General features: G+C 29.3%; 1 protein-coding gene across 4 annotated transcripts in view; it reads right to left on the bottom strand.

Annotated features, from left to right (window-relative positions):
- Window positions 1-17,231, bottom strand: part of LOC145327256 (uncharacterized) — a 198,595-nt gene extending 181,364 nt beyond the window's left edge. For all 4 annotated transcript variants that reach the window (XM_080170883.1, XM_080170977.1, XM_080171037.1 and 1 more), the window contains exon 1: window positions 16,802-17,231. In XM_080170883.1, the coding sequence (XP_080027009.1) occupies window positions 16,802-16,828 (27 nt within the window). In that variant the 5' untranslated portion in view covers window positions 16,829-17,231. The remainder of the gene's footprint in view (window positions 1-16,801) is intronic.
- Between the last annotated feature and the right edge of the window lie 4,747 nt (window positions 17,232-21,978).

Genomic DNA, 21,978 nt, shown 5'->3' with positions numbered 1-21,978 from the left:
TTTATTTTTATGAAATACTTCCGCTATAACTTTTTAATAACAATGAAGAAACTATCCATACTAGCCAAGCTGAACCAATTAGCCTATTGCTTATTAATAATTATAGAATATCGACCATTTAGATATTAAAATAAAGCTTTATTATGCATAATCTTCCTAAGAATCACTATTGTAAGATTATAGGACAAAATTACAAGGTAAAAAATCAGGACAAAATAATCAAAAAAAATATCAATGGACTTTTAACTTTTGCCATAAATAAAAAATTACCTCTTAAAATTTACCATATTATTACAGGAATCTTCAAGCTAAACGTACAACTGTTAGAAATAAATACTAACTAGACAGGATAATATACTTTTGATTATTAGACTAAAAAGCCTATCATTATTCCATTTGAATGAATAAACAACTTTCATACACATCAATTATTAATAGGAATGAATATAATATACGTGGATATATTGACACGGGTAAATTTGTCGTCAATTTAGGTTGCTTCTTATTTATTGGTCAGTGCGTTCATCCAGTAGAAGGGTAGGGAATTGTGGTATATCGTTATTTTAGCCAGCTGTGAGCATTACTTTATTAGAGTAGATTAAAATCTGGTGCAACATCCAAGTAATGATATATCGATTATTAATAGGAAGTATCATATAAAAGTGTCAAATCTAATCATTATAAGCTTTAGGAATAAGTTTTATAAAAAAAATATTTCCAATTATGGCTTCGAAACTGAAAAATATCCGGTTCTCAGCAATACTAAAAAATACTAATACCACTTTTAGCCCGGGCCTTCAGTCCCTCGGAAAGAAGAAAGCTGTCTTTAATCTTATCTTTTTTTAACATCCGTTGAAATCTGTGTAGTGTATATAATACGATGCTTTAAATAACTTTTAATCGTTGTTTGAATTGGTTGATTTTTTATATTCTTTTTCCCGTATTTCTATAAATCAAAAAATAATATTTTAAAGGGTAGGAAATACATAAATCTATCAATCATAGTTTTTAATTTTACAGGTGTTAGACGGGTTCCGAGATTTATTGCAAATAATAGTATGCCAGTACGATTTCTATCCTTATGAAAATGTAGCTTTCCTGTTCTAATGGTTTAATAATAGAAATAGAAGAGTAGAAGAATATTCTGAACCCTTTTTTCGTCAAATCTAAGAGAGAACATTCCTAGCAGACAAAAGTATTGTTTACTTTCGACTCAAGCTGATGTGGATTCTTAAAAAATGATAGACTCGCTATTCGATAGTGAGGCAAAATTATTTTTGTGAAAAATCATCCAAAAGCACATTAAAAATCTACAAAAATTAAACAAAATCATATGTTAATAACCCTCTTAAGATTTTATTTCATTTTTGTAAATTTTTTTATTCGATTTTGGAGGATTTTTCACAAAAATAATTTTGCCTCACCAGCGAGTTGCCAGCCTAACTTTTTTTTTAAGAATCCAACTTTGTTTCAAGCTTTCAAATTGTAAACGAAATTTTTGGGCAATTAATTCTGATTCCGCAAAGCTTTCTACTAAGAAAATATACTGTTAACAGCTGACTTTTATGTATGTATGAAATGAAAAAAAACATGCCTTCGTAGGAAAATGTGTACATAATTTCAACCAATGAGATCCAATGTAAATTCCGATGCGATTCTCCTATTGGCTCAATCAGACATTCCCTCTCTTTCTTAGTACCTTTATTGGTTTAATAAAGGTCTGTAGGGTAGATATTTATTAAAAATTATTCTCGCAGTTGGATATCTAATTTATTTTCATACATTTATTGATTTGATTTGATTTGTACTTTTTAACAAAGTAATAAAATTGTGTTTTTTAGCTAGGAAGGAAAGGGATATAGGGGTGATAATTACACTAGTCCCCAAAGTTATTACACGACAACTTTGGGAACTTTCATGAATTTTTTATTGGTTCTGTCATTAAGTTGAATTCCAACATGTTTCAACAACTAATTGTAATCTACAGATGTAGTAAATTTGTGTGTCATCATTGGGGATGTAAATCAATTTATCGGCCATTGTCTTATATTTTCATAGAAAACGCATATAAAAGAACACAGTAATAGTGTCTGACTGATTATGACGTAACAAAAAAAATTAGCCAATGAGAGGCCGTTATTGACCAATGGTAAAATTTATAGTGGCCTCTCATTGACTAATTTTTTTTGTTACGTCATAATCAGTCAGACACTATTACTGTGTTCCATATAAAACTGTAATTTTGCTTTTTATGCATAATTAATAAAAGCATAATAAAAATATAAAAAAAAACAATATCAAAGCATAATTGACTGTTCATGATAGATAATATTAGTATTAAACATGTTATTTATGGTTTGATATACAAAGTCTAGATACATAGTGTGTGCCAATCACTTCCACATAAAAACCAGTTTTAAATAGTTAATTCTAGTGTAAAATATAAAGCAATTTTTTGGGGTGATTGGGCTTTTTAAACCTAAACAGCTAGTTTAGCTAACATTATTGGTCGATAAGTTTAGACACTGCATGCTTAGAACCAACCTACTAAAATTCAAGAAAAATACCCAAAGTTTTTTGGCCAACAAATAAGACCACGTGATTTAAAACTTTGGGTACCAGTGTAAGTAACAATTCAATGCCCCTTTCATCACCAAGATTTTTCTATTAATATATATTTTCACTAATGGTCTTTATGAGGAAAGTATGAAACAAATATAAACATGAATCTTTTGGCAAGCCAACCATGTTTTAATATAATTAGAGCCATTTACAATGATGTTAGATAAAAGTAGTAGAATTAATTGATTCTAGATACTCTACAGTTAGGGTTGATAGTATGTATCTTGGTGAAATCGGCCTAATGATTTAAAACCTTTGATACAGCTACGATAATTCTAAAATCAGAACAACCCGTTGCATTGTGATTACTGTAACGATTGAACAAACTAAGAGACAAAATAATTGTTTTTGTCTTCTTTTGCTTTAAAGTAATTTTTAATATTTATTTACTGTGATTTCTTTCTTTGTAAGTTTTCTTTTGCTCTAATTAAATAATTAAAGTGATTTGCTTTTTGTTCTACAAATTTTCTATAATAAAAGAAATTATTAAAAATCCTTTTTAACAAAGAAAACATTAATATCATTTATTAAATTAATCACCTTTAAATAAATAATTTGGCATTTGGATCAAATAAAATTATTAATTATTTATGATTTTTTTAGTTTGCATTGCTTTTGTAAAAGTTTTTAACATAAGCACATATAATTTTGAATAAAATTTAAAAAGTGAATACGTTTATGCAAATTTTTATAAAACAGAGATCCAATGACAAGCAGTTTACTAAGTAGGGAATTTGGGTTTGATAATAATACTCCATTGAACTATCCCCAGAAAGATGGAATACAGGCAGGGATGGAGATAATATTTGACTTTATTTTACAGGTATTATCCTATTTACTGGCAAAAAAAATTTTGATTATTTGTTTCAAAATTAGTAGTAAACAAATTTTGCAACCTGCGACGTTAACTTTTGTGTATCATCATAGGGTATGTTTATCAATTGATTATCATTGTCTTATCCCTTAATATCCCTGGCAAAAGGGAAGTAAATAATGCTCCATTGTCTCAGCAAGAAACAATTTATCTTCATATTGTCCAGAATATTTTGAATACAGTGATAAGACAATAGTTTAAAAATTAGGTATAGATTCTTAACTGATATGCTTTCTAGTATCTAAATGTGTGACTGTCTGTATGGTTAGTAAGATCTAGAAAACTGCTTTTGTGAAAGGCTTAGTATAGTTCAAGGGCAGGGTTTAGGCTTTTTCGGGGAAAGCTCAACCATTAAAAGTAAAATATGAGCCCTAAAGAATAACTACGCTGCCAATTCTTTTTAAAAAAGTAATATTTGGGATTTCTTAGAACCTAACTTAACGGCCATTAAAATTTATGGAGTATAACCTAAAAATAGAATCAAATAATAACTAAATTATGTACTTTTAAATCAATTATTAACAATGACTTTATTCCTGATTTTCAAAAAAAATGGTCCAGGCAATGAAAAAGAAGAAGACATATTATGCAAATGTATACAATAAGCTTTACCAGTTTCCAAAGACAAATTTTAACAATTGTTACATTATAATAGCAAAGAAAAATTTACTCAATCCTATTATATAAAATTGTAAGGTTTTTATTGTCTGTAGCTTAAGGTTTCGATTTATGGAATCGATTGAGTTCTCCATTCTTTGGAAGCGTAAGATAGGTTTTGGGATGGTTTTAGGCTGTTTTCTGCCTCTATTTACCATTTGAAAACAGACAACAAACTAAAGCCAACTTATTAAAAGCTACTGTGATATTCCAACAACTAATGACCATATAACCAGTCTTTAAAAAAAAATATTTTGTCTAAAATGCGTTGTTGACAGAAAGATAAATTAGCTTAAAAGATTTTCCTTTAAATAGTGGAATAGTGTTAAAACTGCGCTCAGCAAATCACCCATTTTCAACACGTCCGCACAAACCATTTAGACCTTACATGTTTTTATTTGGAAAGGGATTAAAGATCTTAAAATCGAATTACACTGGGCTGTAAATTATGCTGGTCACCAAAGTTTAATAAAAAAACATGTCTAATCGTTTTAGTAGTTTCATAAAGACTAGGTAATAAACAAAGATTTACTTATTCACTGACATAGATTTATATTAGTTAATAACCTATTTCGAGATAAGTATACCTATAAATGTTTATTCAATTATAACTTTAATAAACTTCTGACTTTAAAAAAATAATAACATCAATTTGAAATCAATATATTTTGTTATTTTTAAATTATTTTTTAAATATATAATTCACAGTCTGTTTTTAATAATGTTTTGCGACTAAAAAAACTCTAAAAATGAGGGAAAGCTTAGCTTTTTAATTGTTCATGTAAAGGACAGAAATAAACATCCGTAAAAAAAAATTTAAAAAATGCCTCTAGAAGTTGAAAATTAAGAAATAAAAATGCAATTGAGTAAAATTAATTTGTCATGGAGAGTTGGGACAATGGACTGCAAATTAAACTAGTCACCAAAGAGTTAAAAAACACTTTCTCGCATTAGTTGCTAGAAAAAACATTTGGGAATTTCTGTAAAATATCGATATCTACAAAAGGAATAATTTTGTTTATCATAATTAAAATATACAGTTTTTATATAAATTTTCTATGTCCTTGGTTAACGGGCACAAGATTATTATGCCTAATTATATGTGCTTACACCCCCATAACAACAAAAATTTTGCACAACAAAATCTTCGCAAATTGTAGACCTAAGTGTGATTTTTATATTTGCCCATAACTCACATTAAAACATAAACTTAGGGCTTTCTTTTTTTTTTGGTTAAATGGGTATGCAAAAAGTTATTTTTATACTAGCTGTTTTTTTCCTCTAGGGTTTGAAATATAAGAACTTTGTATGGTTTCTAAACTAAGAATGAAAGAATAGTCCTATTAATTTGAAAACCCTTGAATTTTGCAGATGTTTAAATATGGATAAATTGTATATAGATATGTAAAATGGAAAAAGGTTTACTTATTTTTTTTCTTTTAAAGTTATTGATAACAAGTTGGTTAATAAAAATAAATATAAATTTAAAATATTTAATTTTTGAAAAGTAGGAAGAGTTGCTAGAGGACTTAAATCTGTTTTCAAGATTAAATAAAACGACAAAAAAACAGAAGAAAATAAATTTTTGTTTGTTAATTTAGAACACAACAATCTTTTCTTTGTGTTGAACAAATATCAGAATTCATATCCAAAAATGTACGACCAGAGCCAAAATACGGAAGGGTGGTCTCTCTAGATGTGTTGTAGATCTACATTTGGAAATGTTTATGGATGGGAATAAGTATTCTTAGAGATCTTAAGGGATAAACCAATGAATGATGAATTAATGTAGACATCTGACCATGAGAAACATAAAAAATGGAAACTTCTACTTTGTACAACCGGCCAGTCAAGATTAAGTAAAAGTCCACAAAGTTTCAAACCTAACAAATGAGAGAAAGTGTGTATCAAACCTTTAAAGACCTTTATCGATTATTGGCGGATAAGAAATTCTCAATATTTTGTTTATTTTAGTAAAAATATATGTATATTCATGGACTATTTTTTAGAATAAGTGTTCCCTTATTTATGATATTAAACCTTGAGTTCATAATGTATATCTCATATTGTATAGTAGTGCATCTAGTTAATAGATTTATATACATATGGATAGATAGATTACAGAAACTAAAAGACCAAGAATGTACCAAAGGATTGAAAGGTAATTATTTAAATAGTTAATTGAAATTCTGCTTCTAAAAGTTAAATTAATTTAGTATTAAAATTTGTGGTGTTTTGTACATTTAGTATTTTTTTTAAAGTATTTACTAAACTTGTAAAAATAAGATACGTTCATTGTTCAAAATATGCTCTGTACAAATATGAACCCTATATCAACCTATGATTTGGTATATGGACGAGACAAGATGTAAATACATTCGTTTGATTGCAACATGTGATCTCAAATACGGCTAAGATACTTCAAATTGATCGTGGATTGGTTTTAGGCTAGTTAAAGGCTGTAATACCCAAAATTATTTACTAAATTGTAAAATCTAAAGACTGTATCCAAAGTTATTGGATAAAATCTCTAAAAGCTCAATCATATTTGAGCAAACTCGAGTTTTGGCATATCTGTTCAAAAGCGGATTCTATAATTGTTTAATACTCTAGTATAACATCACAATTAATGTTACAATTGACCTGTGATTTAACTGTAACACCAAGTTTCTAGAAAATAGTATGATATCTGTTGGTCTATTCAACTGAGATCTCTTTACACAGCATCAAAAAACAACAGAATTTTCTAAAGTGTTTGAAACCCCCACAAATTTCTACTTCTACCCATAGACGAATTATCTTGTAGCAGATTAGCAGATTCTTTAGAAACATACCTAAATAAACAAAACATAAATTAATGAAATTAACTTAATGGCTTTTATGTACTTTCACAATCATGAAAAACAAAACTATAGACTTGTAGATTAAAATTATTGGTTAAAAAATTTAACACTTCTAGTTTGAATTAAGATTTAATAAAATAACTAAAAATAGAGCCAAAGAATAAGATAATGTGGTTATAAAACTTTGGGTACTAGCATGATTTATGCTCTAATATCCCTTCCCTCCTTGATTATTTTGATACTACATAATCAAAGTTTTATGTTTTTAAAAGCGAAGCTTTTCTATAATTAGGGTAGGTCCGTCCGTCCGTCCGTCCGAGATAGATAGCTTTTATTCGTTAATTTAGGCATGTTAGAATTGTCCTATCGATTTAAAACTTTGCATGATGATTTCTGTAGTAGTTGGGCACGATTTAGAAAGCGTAGCAACTCTATAATCATTACCAGAATGTCCGTACGTCCATTTTAAAAATGTTGATTTTTCTACTTTTTTAACAACAAATTTTCAAGTGTTCTAATTATCCGTTTGATCTGATTTTTGGTATATTGATTCCTGGGACAACAACGAACAATATTATAAGCGAAGCAACTCTATAATCAAGTCCAAAAATGTAAGTATGTCCATAAACATTATCCTGCTTCAAGCAGTTTATTCAACAAATTTACTTACAATTTTGCTTCGACTCTAATACTTTTAAATTCTGATTATTCAGTTCAAATACCATACAAGTGTTAATGTCCGTTTGTCCTACCGTTTCAGTGCTTCGCTTTTATGGATGTTATCATCCTTGTTTTTATAATTTTTAATTGCGTTGAATTGTATTTGATATTCTGACCAAATAATTTATCATTCTAATGGAATGAAAATTGTCTAAAATGAATACACAATACTTTATAGTGCAAGAGGGAAGCATATCATAAATAGCTTTTTTTAACGTGGAGGGAATCAGAGATCTTAAGAGATAAGTCAATGGTCGATAAATTGTTGTACATACCAAATGATGATAAAAATACCCTTCTGTAGATTAAAATTATTTGTTAAAAATTTTTTCACTATTGAGATTTGTCTTATTTATAAAGCTTCAAGTAATGTAAATTTTTGAAAGTTAACAGCTTTTAGTTTACATTTTAGAAATAAAAATATTCATAATTCTTATGAGATTTAGAAAAATCGTTTTCTAGGCGCAAAAAAAAGACGTACAATTACAGAGGAGAATAATGGCCAATAAAGGAAGTGTTATTATTTATGGGGATAATTTTCAACAATCTGAGCTGAGTCGTAGCCGTACAATTTACTCTTAAGTTTTAACAGGGACATATATCAGGAAAATAAAAAATAATTAATTTCATTGTAATGAGATTTTATAATGTAATATCTTTCTTTTAACAACATTTCATTGTGTTTTAAGGGTTAAATTTTGTAACAAAATGTTTAAAAATAAGCTTTACGCATTACAAAAGTCAAAGTAATTAAAAATTTCTTAATTTGTCCTTTCCCTGTTAAAGATAGAAGATAGGAGTGAACTATAGCGGCTAGGGGTTGTTTTCATAAGGTTAAATGAATAGGTAATATCCATAAATAAATTGAATGTCGCATAACAATGAAAAATAGGATGTCTGTCTGTATATCTATGTATACAGATCTATTAGAGGAAAGCTTTGTAGAGGTCCTTTGAATGACAGGTTGGGTAAATAAAAAAGGAAATAGATTGGATTATCAGGGGGTGGGGGGGGGATAGCCCCTCTTATGTCTAATCTCCTTTAAGTGCTCTTTAAATATGAACTATATGGCCTACGCCCTAGGGGGCCTAAGGTGGGTTGGAAGGGGGGGGGGGTTGAAGCAATCACTCCACTTTCAATTTTAGTTTTGATAACAGAGACTAAACGGAGAAACATATCAGTTCAGCATTTAGCGCGATCCTTCAGACTTAGACAAACATACATTGTGTTACTTATATGTATATATAAGGAAATGGTTACCAGATTATTATATAATTTATCTATCAAAACATTCCTGGAATGTTTAAACATAAAAATTATGAATGAAGTAAAAGGTAGATGAAAAGATAGGCACATGCAAAGGCTTCCTTACTACACAAATTATTCAAATAGGGAAATGTATTCTGAATATATTTTGATGTGTTATTTTACTCTTAAAATAGCTCTGAAAATTAAAGAATGAAAAAATATAGGATAATTACTTATTTGTTGACTCTTTGGGCCTTAGAAAAGGTTTAATCCTATAATTATATTTTGCTAGAAGAATTCTAATCAAATCATGCAATACATGTGTTCTCTTATGTTTATTGGTTTATTTTTAGCCTAAGAAAACGAATCTTTGAGTATTTAACAAAAAATTAATTCTTATTAAATAATTTCTTTTACATTTCAAATTTATAAAAAAAAAACTATTTTCTATAAAATTAGAAAAATCAATTACTTTTCAAAAAATAGAAAAATGGCCACAAATTTTTAGAAATCTCCCAAATTTAATTTTCCAACTGAATATTCATAATTCCTTACAAAGGAAACACCCCAAATCTCGCGCTTTTGGGGGTAGTGATACAAATTGACAAAATTAAAACCAAGTACAAGGATAATAATAAAGTATGTTAGTAACACATCACAGCCTTTAAAATTTAAAAGAAGTAAGGACAGTTTATGTATTAATATTTTTCTTAAAGCTGTCCTTATGTACGTAACGGTTAAATCTTTTCTTTAATTTAGGCATGTTGGAATCATCCAATCGATTTAAAACGTTTAATGATAATTCCTGTAACAGTTTGGTAAGATTTAGAAAGGTTAGCAACTCTATAATCGTTACTAGAAAGTGTGTACGTCCATTTGAAATATGCTAATTTTTATTTTTTGCAGATAGACAAAAAATGTGAAGTAGCTTATAGTGACTAAAAATGACGTCATACAATACAAATGACCAATGATAGGACAGTCTACATTTTAATTAACTAATTGTAAAATGTATACTGGCCTACCATAGGTCATTAGTATTGTATTACGTCCTTTTTATAGGCACTATATGCAGCTTTCAGAAATGTAGATTGTCAAAGTTTTTAATACTAATAATTTTGTATCACCCCCAAGAATTGAGCATCCTATCTGTATTCATGTCATATATGTCACTGAATGCGTTTCTAAATAGTGTCCTGGCAATGCACATGAAAATTTTAAAAAGTTTATTCATGTGATATATGTCACTGGATGCGTTTCTAAATAGTGTCCTGGCAATGCACATGAAAATTTTAAAAAGTTTATTCATGTGATATATGTCACTGGATGTGTTTCTAAATAGTGTCCTGGCAATGCACATGAAAATAAAAAAAAGTTTATTCATGTGATATATGTCACTGGATGCGTTTCTAAATAGTGTCCTGGCAATGCACATGGAAATTTTAAAAAGTTTATTCATGTGATATTTGTCACTGGATGTGTTTCTAAATAGTGTCCTGGCAATGCACATGAAAATAAAAAAAAGTTTATTCATGTGATATATGTCACTGGATGCGTTTCTAAATAGTGTCCTACAAAACACATGAAAAAAAAATAAAAAGTTTATATACTTTTAAGTTGTATAAAAAATAGTAGAGTTTTTTATGTCCTCTAGAATCTCGCTAACCACTGAACCAAATGAATTCTCCAGTTTAAGACAGCTTCTAATAGACCTAGGTATGGTTATGTTATATTTTAAAACTATTCTTTGTATGGTTTAGGGCTATTTTTATCAGCTGCTATATATTATAAGCTTTCCTATTATTAACGAGGATACTTTTTAAGGTTTTTTAAGGCCTCTAGAATCTCGCTATCAATTGAACCTATTTCAATATTATGGATTGTTTTATGCTATTTTATCATGCCGCTCTATGCTACAAGCATAACTGTTATAAAAATATCATAAAGGATTAGATCCAAACTAATTTTGCTTGGCCCTTAAAGGGAATAATTTGTGGAAACTATTGCTAAATTACGCGACAACTGCTGCAAAACTAAACGCTGATCACAATCCTAGATTCATTATATTGATTAACTAACCCTCACGACTTTTAGCGGGTTTTTTGATATGCTAAAACTTTCAATTCACAATAAGATTTAAACCTTATTGAGCATACATTAGTAACGTTATTATATGGTATTTATTAATTATAGAAACCACCAAAACCATGCATTATTCTGCTCCAAACTTCACTTGAACCATTTAAACATTTCCGCCAATTAAATTGAAGTGTTTTTATACTAATTTAGACACCTTAGTTTAGTTTTTATTTGATTTCCTTTTACTGTTTTTAATTTTAAAAAAGCTTCATGAAGGGTTTTTAAGAAGATTAAATATTTAACAAGCTTTTAAAGTTGAATAATATTCATTTATCTCTCTGAATGACAGTAGTGAAGGATCTCGCTAAAAGCAGAACTCATAGTTCTTCTTTACAGTAAAGCTTCATACAGGTCCAGAAAAGGTTTATAACTATTGTTAGGGATGGTACCTTTACCCTTCCAATAAATATGGCCCCTAGAAAAAAAACCTAAAATCATATTTTTAAAATTTTTGAAAAACTGAAACTATTAACTTCTATCCCTCCCCCATTTCTTTAAATCCTCCGAGAGGCCTCTAGGGGCGTAGCCGCTAATAATAAACATATTCCGAGAAAATGGACAAATATTTATAATTGTAATAAACTTAAGAAGAAAACATAAAATTCAAATTAATATTTGCCTTTTATTTAAATCAAAACACTTAAAATGTCAAAATTTTAAATTCCAAATCATTAAACAAACAAATAAAGTGTTTTCTAACTTTAAAATAGATTTTTAATAGATGTCTTAATGGAGAAAGCCGCCAAAATGTCTAAAAATATTTTCTTTCTTTCGTGATTAATTGTACATTTTTCCCATTAACTAGGTTATTAAACCATTTTGAACCCTATTATAACTAATTAAACAGTCTAATCCCTCTTCCTCTTATCTTAAACATGTATGAAGTTTTAGACTAGACCCGTCAAAAAATTTGAACAATTTAAGCCAGTGCTTTCACGCTATGGGCCTTTCGAGCACTGGAAATCATAATATTGTGTTTTAGATATATTGAAAATAAGAAAGGGTAGGTTTGTTTCATATGCCTAACCAATAAATCCTGCGGGGCTAACCATTACCTAATAGAACCTAACTTGACCTTAAGTAATAAAAAAAATGAAAAAAAACTGTCCGCAACCCTTATTTGCAATTTATTTTAATATAATTCGGGTGTTTTTTTGTGATTGACAAAGCACTTTGAAGGAGTTGAAAAAACGAGCCACGCTTATGAAGGTGTCTGGCTAGTCTTAATTACATGTTAGTAAAAGCCTTGTAGTGATGGGTAAGTCTATAATTCCGCAAATTCCGAAATAGTAAGATTTTTTTGTCTGTAAATCAAGATTTCCAATTTAAATAAGCTTTCCGTAAAGCATTCGGGATGGTTTTAGGCTATTTGTTTGTGATAAATCTTTGAATAATTTTATACTTTTTTCCCCTTTCTACCCTCAAATATTTGGGATGCATTAGGGAAATAATTGAAGGTGTAAATGATGGTACTGAAACAGTTTTAATATTAGCTGTTTTGATTACTAACTAATTTGATATTTTTGCGATGTTGAAGACTCACCTTATAGGTGTAGTTGTAACGAATCAGTAATTTCTTTATACACATAATTATAATATGCAACTAACTTGAAGCGTCAAGGGTAAACTATTTATTAAGTAACAAGCAACTGCGACCCTAGCATCTAGGGACTCATAGCAATAAGAAGGTTTTTTTTAATGGTTAAGTCTAAAAAGGCTTAACCATAAAAATAGCTTATATCGGACTTATGTGAATATTTTCAATTTATAATTTAATCAAATTGGTTGCAATATGTCATTATTTGAAACATAGTTATATTCCATTTTTTTTACAGTATCTTATGGTTATTTAAGTTGATTTAAAAACAGCATTTAAAAAAAATGACAATTAGTTTTAAAACTTAAAATACTTGTATTGTCATGGAAACCTTATATATAAAGTAGTATGTCTTTTGTCCTGAGCTCAAGATTTCAATATCTTTTTTTTAGACTACTTTCCTTATCCTAGTTCATAGTGTCGCTTCCGCTGGTAAATTAATGAACCATCCAACTTAAAACAAAACTTAAAGCAAATAAGTGGTTTAAAAAAAGATTACAAATATTCTTTTAAAGAAAATCAAACCTAGATTTGTTTAACTGCTTGCTAATGTGTTTTCTAATTTATCCTACAGCAATTTTTAGTCGATTCCCATCCTTTTTTTCTAACACTGACTTTGAGAAATTAAGCTGATAATTTTGTTGTATAATGGTCATTAATTTTTAAAGAGATTATATAATTAAGATCTCTGTATAATACATCAAACACACTGTTAAAAAAAGGGTATAAAATATACGTGGATATTAGGACAGAGGAAAAATTGTCGTCATTTTAGGTTGCTAACATTTATTTGTCAGTTCGTTCATCTAGTAAGGGGGGGGGATGAGATTATGGGGTTGGAAGTGAAGAATCGTTATTTTAGCCAGCTACGAGTTTCACTTTATTAGAAAACATGAAAATCTAATGTAAGATCCAAGTTATATTTCATCAAACACACTGTACAAAAAATAAACCATGCACTTTTTAAAATTTTTAATGGCGTAGCTGATTTATATATATGGTTAGTCTGAAAGTCATAATGCATTTTACAACGCCATTCCACTACTTCTTTTGTAAGGTAATTAACTAAACTTTACCGCATTATATATTGTCGGATTTTTAAATTTAAATATATAAAAAGCTACAATATAAAGAACAATCTAACTCATATATTATATTCAGTCAGTTTTTTTGAACAAAAAAAAATATTTTTCATTTCTATAAATATATCTTAACTATATACCTAATCAAGAACATAAATTACATAACAAATTATGTCCTTACTTTATAACCTTTAAAGTAATTCTCGTTCTTATTCCTCAGGGTTACTTATTGGCATAATTTCTTATGTATAATCCTTTTTTCAATTTCTTATTTAAATATGATTTAGATTAAAACTGTAATTAATATTTGAAACACGGAATATTTTTATAGTGTCAAGAAATGTTTTACTAACAACAATTTATTTTCTTTATTTTTTTTTCGAGAAAAAATAATAAATTAGATTTTGTCAAATGAAAGAAAGGCTGTAACTAAAAAGAAAACTAAAATTTAAAGGTGATATATCAGTCTTAAATATTTTTTTTACAAAAATAACATGAGATTACTACAAATTAGAAAAAAAACACTTCAATCCTTTTATTTTCTCAAAACTAAAAGTATGGATAAGTATTTGAAATGATAAAGAGCTCGAAAAAAAGGGCTGGAAAAAAATGAAATTTAAAATAAAGTCAAATTTAAGTTAAATTAAGAAAGTAATTCTGTGAAATTTAACATGGGAGGGAGGGGATATTGGAACTGTATATTACACTGGTACCCAAAGTTTTTAAAAATCGTATTCGTTGGCTCTAAAACTTTGGCACATTTATTAAATATTGGTTGGTTCAAAATAATCTTTCCATCTAATTTTTTATACAGATTAAGTAAAACAAGATTTTCTCAAACTTAAAAATATTTTTTCATCATTTAATTATTAGAATACCAATCCTTATCCGCCAACAAATAAAATGTTGGTCTCAAAGTGTCAAAAATCTGAACTGCCATAAATTCTGCCACACTGGTATTTACCACTTTTCCAGTATGGCTTCGAAAACCGATTGATATCCACTGGATTAGAACCGGTTGTCAGCTATAATGAAAAATTATGTATTGCATCGTATTACAGACAATTTTCCGCGAATATGAAAATAACAATCATAAAATTAAAAACAGTTTTGTTAGCCTCGGCGTAGTGAACTGGTTTAAAACGTATAATTTTTCAGTTTTATATCCGCGGAAAGCTGTTTATAAAACGATGTGATAAACAACTTTTTTTGCTCTAATTGTTGTAAGTATAAAACTATTAAACCTGTCAAACGCTGTGTAATAAATAATCAGTACAAAAAAGTGAAATATATTACTTGTAATTGTTTAATATAAATTGCTTACTACAAAGTTTTTTTTGTCTTAAAAAAGCTCCAACAATATTTTAGACATAGAGAACAAAAAGAGCAAAAAGCCAATGGCCGATAAATTGATGTGTATCTCCTAGGATGATACACAAAATTACCCCTTCTGTAGATTTCAATAAGTTGTTGACATGTTTGGACACTCAACTTAATTAATAAACTAACAATCTAAATTCAACAAAAGTCCCCAAAGTTGTTAAGCCAACGAATAAGAAAACGTTGTTATAAATCTTTGAGGACTAGTATAATAAACAGCCCATTGTACCCTGACTTTGTTGTCATAAATTTTTGAAAAATATTTTCTCGTATTCATTCGAATCCGGTGGTTAGGAACCGGTTCTCATCCATACGAAAAAACTATGTCTAGCATCGTATTATATCAAGCTTTCTACGAATATGAAAATGTACAATCATAAGATTAAAACCAGTTTTTTAGCACGTGCCTTCGGCACCTCGGGGCTTAAAAACTGGTTTTAATCTTATAATTGTACATTCTATATCCGCGGAAAGCCGTTTATAATACGATACGAGAAATAACTATTATATTATTGGGATTCTCAGTTAAACCTAGAACTGTTATTATAATTTGCTGTTCTCTGCTATTTTTTATCACAGAAGGGATCTTAAGGTATAAGACAATGGACAATAAATTGTTGCACATCTCCAATGATGATAAACAACACACCTTCTGTAGATCAAAATTATTCGTTTAAAAGTTTGAAAACTATCAGTTTGTACTAAACCAATGACAATTTTGAGTACTCAAAGTTTTTGAGCCAATGAATAAAATAAAACTTTGGGTACAAATGTGATTTATAGCACAATGTCCCAACCAACCCAGGATAAATGACATTTCTCGTATTCATTCGAATCCTGTGGATAGGAACCGGTTCTCATCCATACGAAAAAACTATGTCTAGCACCGTATTATATCCAGCTTTCTACGAATATAGAAATGTACAATCATAAGATTAAAACCAGTTTTTTTTAGTCCGTGCCTTCGGCACCTCGGGGATAAAAAAAACTAGTTTTAATCTTATAATAGTACATTCTATATCCGCGGAAAGCTGTTTATAATACGATACGAGAAATAACTATTCTTAAACTTAAGTTTATATTTTTTTGAGTTTGTGATTTTTATGAAATTGGTTATTTTATGATTTATAGAAAAATCATTCATTTGGTGGTATTTAAAAGTTAAATGTCTTTAAGTACAAACAGACAAATAAAAAGTATAAATACCTTTGACATAAGTGCATTAAGGACATAAAAAAACGTATTACTACTGCCATTACAAAACACAAATATAGCAAGGATGACAAAATCAATAAAAGTCCAGCTTGAAAATAAGAAGGAAGAACTTTTGTAGTTTTTCAGGACTTTAAAAGCAACATTATTTTGTAAATAAACAAAATTGTACACAAATTTAAAAATTTCGTAAATTTAGTAATCTGTACAAGAAATCTTTATTACAAAAATCAGATAAATAGAATAATTATATCATACAGAAATTTGTTGTCAAAAAAGTTACAAGCCAGCATGTTTCAATTGAAAACATGTTTAAAAATTCACGAAAGGAGCTAACCGTTACAGGCGTATTGACTGACCGACCCCAATTATATAAAATATTCGTTTCTAACAATTAAATTGAATTCTAAATGTGACAAATACAAACCTGTAGAATTAGGAACATAAAAGTCATCTCGAGCCCTTTATTCTCCTTTAGTTTTTTTTTGTCAAAGCACAATGATAAATTTTTCCACAAAACAGTAATCGGCTTTTTTAAAACCAACACGTTCACAAAGTTAAAAATCACTTTTTTTGCTGTGTTTGTGGTTATTATAACGTCACCTCTTTATTTTCGGTGGTTTGCTCAAACGGTGAGCATTCGCAGTGCACAAAAAAAATTGGCAAAAAGGGTAATTACTTTTTTAAGTAGCCTAAGTTTGCAAATTATTTTTTTATAATTCACTAAGTTTTTAAGTCACTTTAAAATTCTTTTATATTATTTTCACTTTTAATCAAAAAATCTTCCAAAAATCTAAGAAAATGTAAAACTACGCACTTTTGTTGCGTGCTCTAGTGCGCGCTCAAAAAGTCGGAACACAACTGAGTGCTTTTCATTGGGAAGAAGTGAGCGATGGATTTGTAGAGACAGAGAGAGAAACGGAGAGGAAGAGAGAGAGAGAAAGACAGAAAGGAAGGGAGAGAGAGAGAAAGAGAGAGGGAGAGAGAGGAGAGAGAGAATCATCCTGAAAGCAATTGCGTGAAGGGCCTATCTAAAGGGAATGGGAGAATGGTTTGGGCTTCCCACTCTCTATCTATCTCTCTCTCTCTCTCTCTCTCTCTCTCTCTCTCTCTCTCTCTCTCTCTCTCTCTCTCTCTCTCTCTCTTCTCCCTATCTCTCTCTCTCATCCTCTCTCTTCATTTTTTGTCTCGCTCCTTTTTTTTATCGATTATCTATCCTTTTCTGCAAAAATTCACTTTTTAATGCGCATCCCTTTTCTGCCTTTCTCTTCCGCCCCCCTAACCCCCCCTATACCCCCTTTGCCATCTTTTTATATGAATGTCTGACTATCTTTAAGGCCTATACTTATTATCATAGTATATGCCTTTCTAAGATTACCGTGTTAAACTTTTAAGTTCTTGCTGTCAACCATCATACAATCTTAAGTCAATAGACAAAAAAGTAATGTACATGATTTATTCATAATTATGATAAAAAAAAATTTACCCCTTCTGTAGATTATTGATTTAGAAGTTTGGATGATAACTGCTAGTTTGTAACTACCAATCAGGAATTAACTAAAGCTCTTATCGTTTTTTTTATGCCAAAGAATTAAGTAATGTTTTTATAACAAGGATGACAACATCCATAAAAGCGAAGCACTTAAACGGTAGGACAAACGGACATTAACACTTGAATAGTGTTAGAACTTAATTATCATAATATAAATTTATAAGAGTCAAAGTAAAATTGGAAGTAAATTTGTTGAAAAACTGCTTGATACAGGATAATTTTTATGGATATACTTACATTTTTAGGACTTGATTATAGAGCTGCTTCGCTTATTACATTATACTTTGTTGTCCCAGGAATCAATATACCAAAAATTAGATCAATCCGATGATTAGATCACATAAAAATTTGTTGTTAAAAAAGTAAAAAAATCAACATGTCCGGACGGACGGACGTACGGACGGACCGACCCTAATTATAGAAAAGCTTCGCTTTTAAAAATTTGGGTACCAGTATAATTTCAAGTCCAATGTCTTCTACCTATCTAATTAGTACTGTATGATCATGATAATATGTCATCTATGACCACTTTATCAGAACACAGTTTTGTCGATCAAAACTATATGCAAACACAAAACTTCTAGGGCTAAGAAGGTTCCTATATTTATGCACAGGGATCTAAAGGGATAAGACAATGACCAATAAATTAATATACATCTCCAATGATGATACACAAAATTACCCATTTTATAGATTAAAAGAAACGTTAAAACACTTAACTTAATGACCCAACCAATCAAAATTCAATGAAAGTCCTCAATGTTGTGAAACCAACAAATAGCAAAACGATGTTATAAAACTGTTGGGACTAGTATAATAAACAGCCTAATATTCCCTCCTTCCCTGTTTTATAAGTATGAGATTATGTATGGTTATAAATGTACCCTTTGACATTTTGGATTTTGTAAGGAATTAAAAGTTTCTAATATTTTTTCTTATTTATATGTCTACCTCAATTTATATGTTTTAATAAAACTTTGTTTGAAGCTAAAGGTCTTTATAAGGAACTTATTAATAATGTTTCAAATAAAACCAATCTCCATTTTAACAAATTGTGTTGGTTTGATTTTCTGTCATTGAAACTTAACTTTGGAGATATAAGACAGTAAAATAGTCTAAATCCATCCAAATGTTTAAATCTAAAAATGAAATAGCCTTAAACCAACCTGGGGTCTGTTTAAAGCTTCCATAAATGAAGATGTCAATTGGTTCGGTGTTAAGAAGTGTTTACTTACATATAATAGAATATATATTATTTCGAGGTTTGGTGTTTATTTCATTAAAATCCTAAATAATATTCACAATATAGAAGTTACAAGATGTCTGTTTTTGTTTGTACCAAAAGATCTTGACAATCGCTGGATCCAGATGTTTCTTCTTCACTGATAATAAACCTATAGAACCAGTGAAGGTTTAAGTCTATTTTGAGAAAGATAGCTTCAAGCTTTCGATAGAAATCGCCTCTACAAAAATTCTTATTTTAAAACTGAACATTATTGTGGAATTTACTTACCCATCTACTCTCTGTGATAACTCTAGAGGCCTCTAGGGGCCTAGCTGCTATTTAAAATAATACATATTTAATAAAAATAAAATTTAAATTTATTTTATTTTAGATAATAAATTAGTTTTAAATCCTATAAAAGCAAAAAGTCAAAACACATGAAATAAGAAGTAAGAATCAGTGTGTGATTCGGTTCCTGCTTTTGAAACATTCAAAATATATATATATATATATATATATATACATTTATACGCCAGGGAAAGGGAATGCCTATTATTATTAAAAATCTAACTGATTAAAAAATATAAGAATAACTTTAAATTTGCATTGCAAAAGTAAATAGAAAAGTCCTTATAACATCCCATGTTCAATTTTAATAAATATGTTTAAACTTAACAATGCTTAACAGAAGAACATTACGTATTTTCTTTTATATTCTGTAAAGATTATAGAGTTGCTAAGCTATCATTTTATCTATCGCTACATCCCTAGAGGCCTCTCTAGGGGCACTAGAAGTAGGGAAGTGTTGCAAGTCGACCCTCCCCTTTAAATTTTAGTCTAAAGGCAAGAAGTAAATTGTCGGAGGTAATTTACACAGACAGGCATACATCATGTTACTTTTTTAACATGATTACCCATCCCTCTCCTCGTATGGAAACATATATGCAAAGTCGTGCAGTAGTGATTCTATTTTCCAAGGAGTACAGCCCTCCTCAGAATCATTATTCTAATGGTCGACAATCAATTTTAATTTAATTATCAAGCCTCTCAAATCAATATATATTATTGATATTATCATAATAACTTTCTAAATCAGTTAAGATCATCATAGGTATGGATGTATGTTTATTAAGATCGCGTAAGCGGCTTGACCTTTGTGTTGATGTTTATTAGGGAAGCTTTGTATTGGTATTAAGTAGGTTTTAAGCTATTTGGTGGCAGGAAAATTCACTTCTTCTTACTAATAGTCATTTTTATAACTAGTAGTATTTTTTTGTTTATCCATTGATATCTCGCCAACAACTAAGATGGTTTTAGGCTATATCTCCCAAACAATGTCTCTTGATGCTAGGGGCGTAGACGCTATTAAATTTATAAAGTAATTAAATATTTAGTAATGTACACTAAATATAATTGATAAATCTATCTAAATATATGATTCAAAACTAATTTTGACTAATTGTATATTCAAATTGATAATTACTATATACATTCAAATAGGAAGTAGAAAATTATTTTTAAATTTATGTTTCCTATTAATTATTTTTCCTTGCTTGTCCTGTAGTTTTAGCACGCAGACATTATTCTACACTGCGTAGCCTTCCACAATATCAGGGATCTAAAGGGATAAGATAATTGCAGATAAATTTGTGTATATCCCTATTATGATATCCATATTATCCCTTTTGTAGATTACAATTAGTTGTTGAAACGTTTAAACATTCAACTTAATGAACCATCCAATCAAAACAAAAGTCCCTAAAACTATAAACGAATGAGAAAATAGTTGGGGACTAGTGTAATAAACAGCTTAATGTCCCTTCCTCCCTACATTATTACATGCTGTTTTTTTGGTTGATACATTAGCGACATGACGTATAGTCTAATGTCGACCAATGGCATTACATGAAACAAGGATGACATCAATAAAAGCGAAGCACTGAAATGGTAGGACAAACAGACATTAACACTTGTATAGTGTCAGAACTGAATAATCAGAATATAAATGTACAAGATTCGAAGCAAAATTGTAAGTAAATTTGTTGAAAACTGCTTGATACAGAATACTGTTTATGGACATACTAACATTTTTAAGACTTAATTATAGGGTTGCTTCCAGCTCATACCAATAACGAAATTAATTCGAAAAAAAATCACAAAACCTATACGTGTTGTTCAGCTGTCGTTGGGGGGCAACACATCGTAAAATTGACGACATCTCCATTTGCCCCCCAAATATTATTTTAGATTTAATTCCCTTGTTGGTTATACCTTATTCCTGAGTTGTTTCACTTAAAATATTGTACTTTGTTGTCCCAGGAATCAGTATACCAAAAATCAGATCAAACAGATAATTAGATCATCATGGAAAGTTTGAAATCGATAGGACAATTATAACATGCCTAAATTAACGAATAAAAGCTATCTATCTCGGACGGACGGACGTACGGAAAGACTGACCCTAATTATAGAAAAGCTGCGCTTTTAAAAGAGATCTCAACTGATCAAGACAAGACGTGTTTGTATTCTATTTACAATTTTGATTCTAATTTTTTCATTAAAGCTTTCAAACTAAATTTTAATTATTTCACCTTTGATTGCAAGCATGCTTGTCCTTTCTTTTTTTATTCCAAGTGTCCTTGCATGAACTACTTTATCTTACTAAGCAGTGTTGCGGAGCCGGGAGCCCTGGAGACGCCATATTTTGCTGGAGTGGGAGCCGGAGCCGGAGTCGTAATTTCGTTAAAAAACGGCTCCGGCTCCGGACTAGATAAATAAAAAGATTTTTTATAAATTATAATTTGGTAACTCTGTTTTGTCATGTGAA

This window comes from Acartia tonsa, chromosome 1, assembly GCF_053477335.1.
Source record: "Acartia tonsa isolate MP-2025a chromosome 1, ASM5347733v1, whole genome shotgun sequence".
Taxonomy (NCBI): domain Eukaryota; kingdom Metazoa; phylum Arthropoda; class Copepoda; order Calanoida; family Acartiidae; genus Acartia; species Acartia tonsa.
Note: the sequence above shows the minus strand (reverse complement) of the source record. Positions and strands in the feature narration are given on the sequence as shown.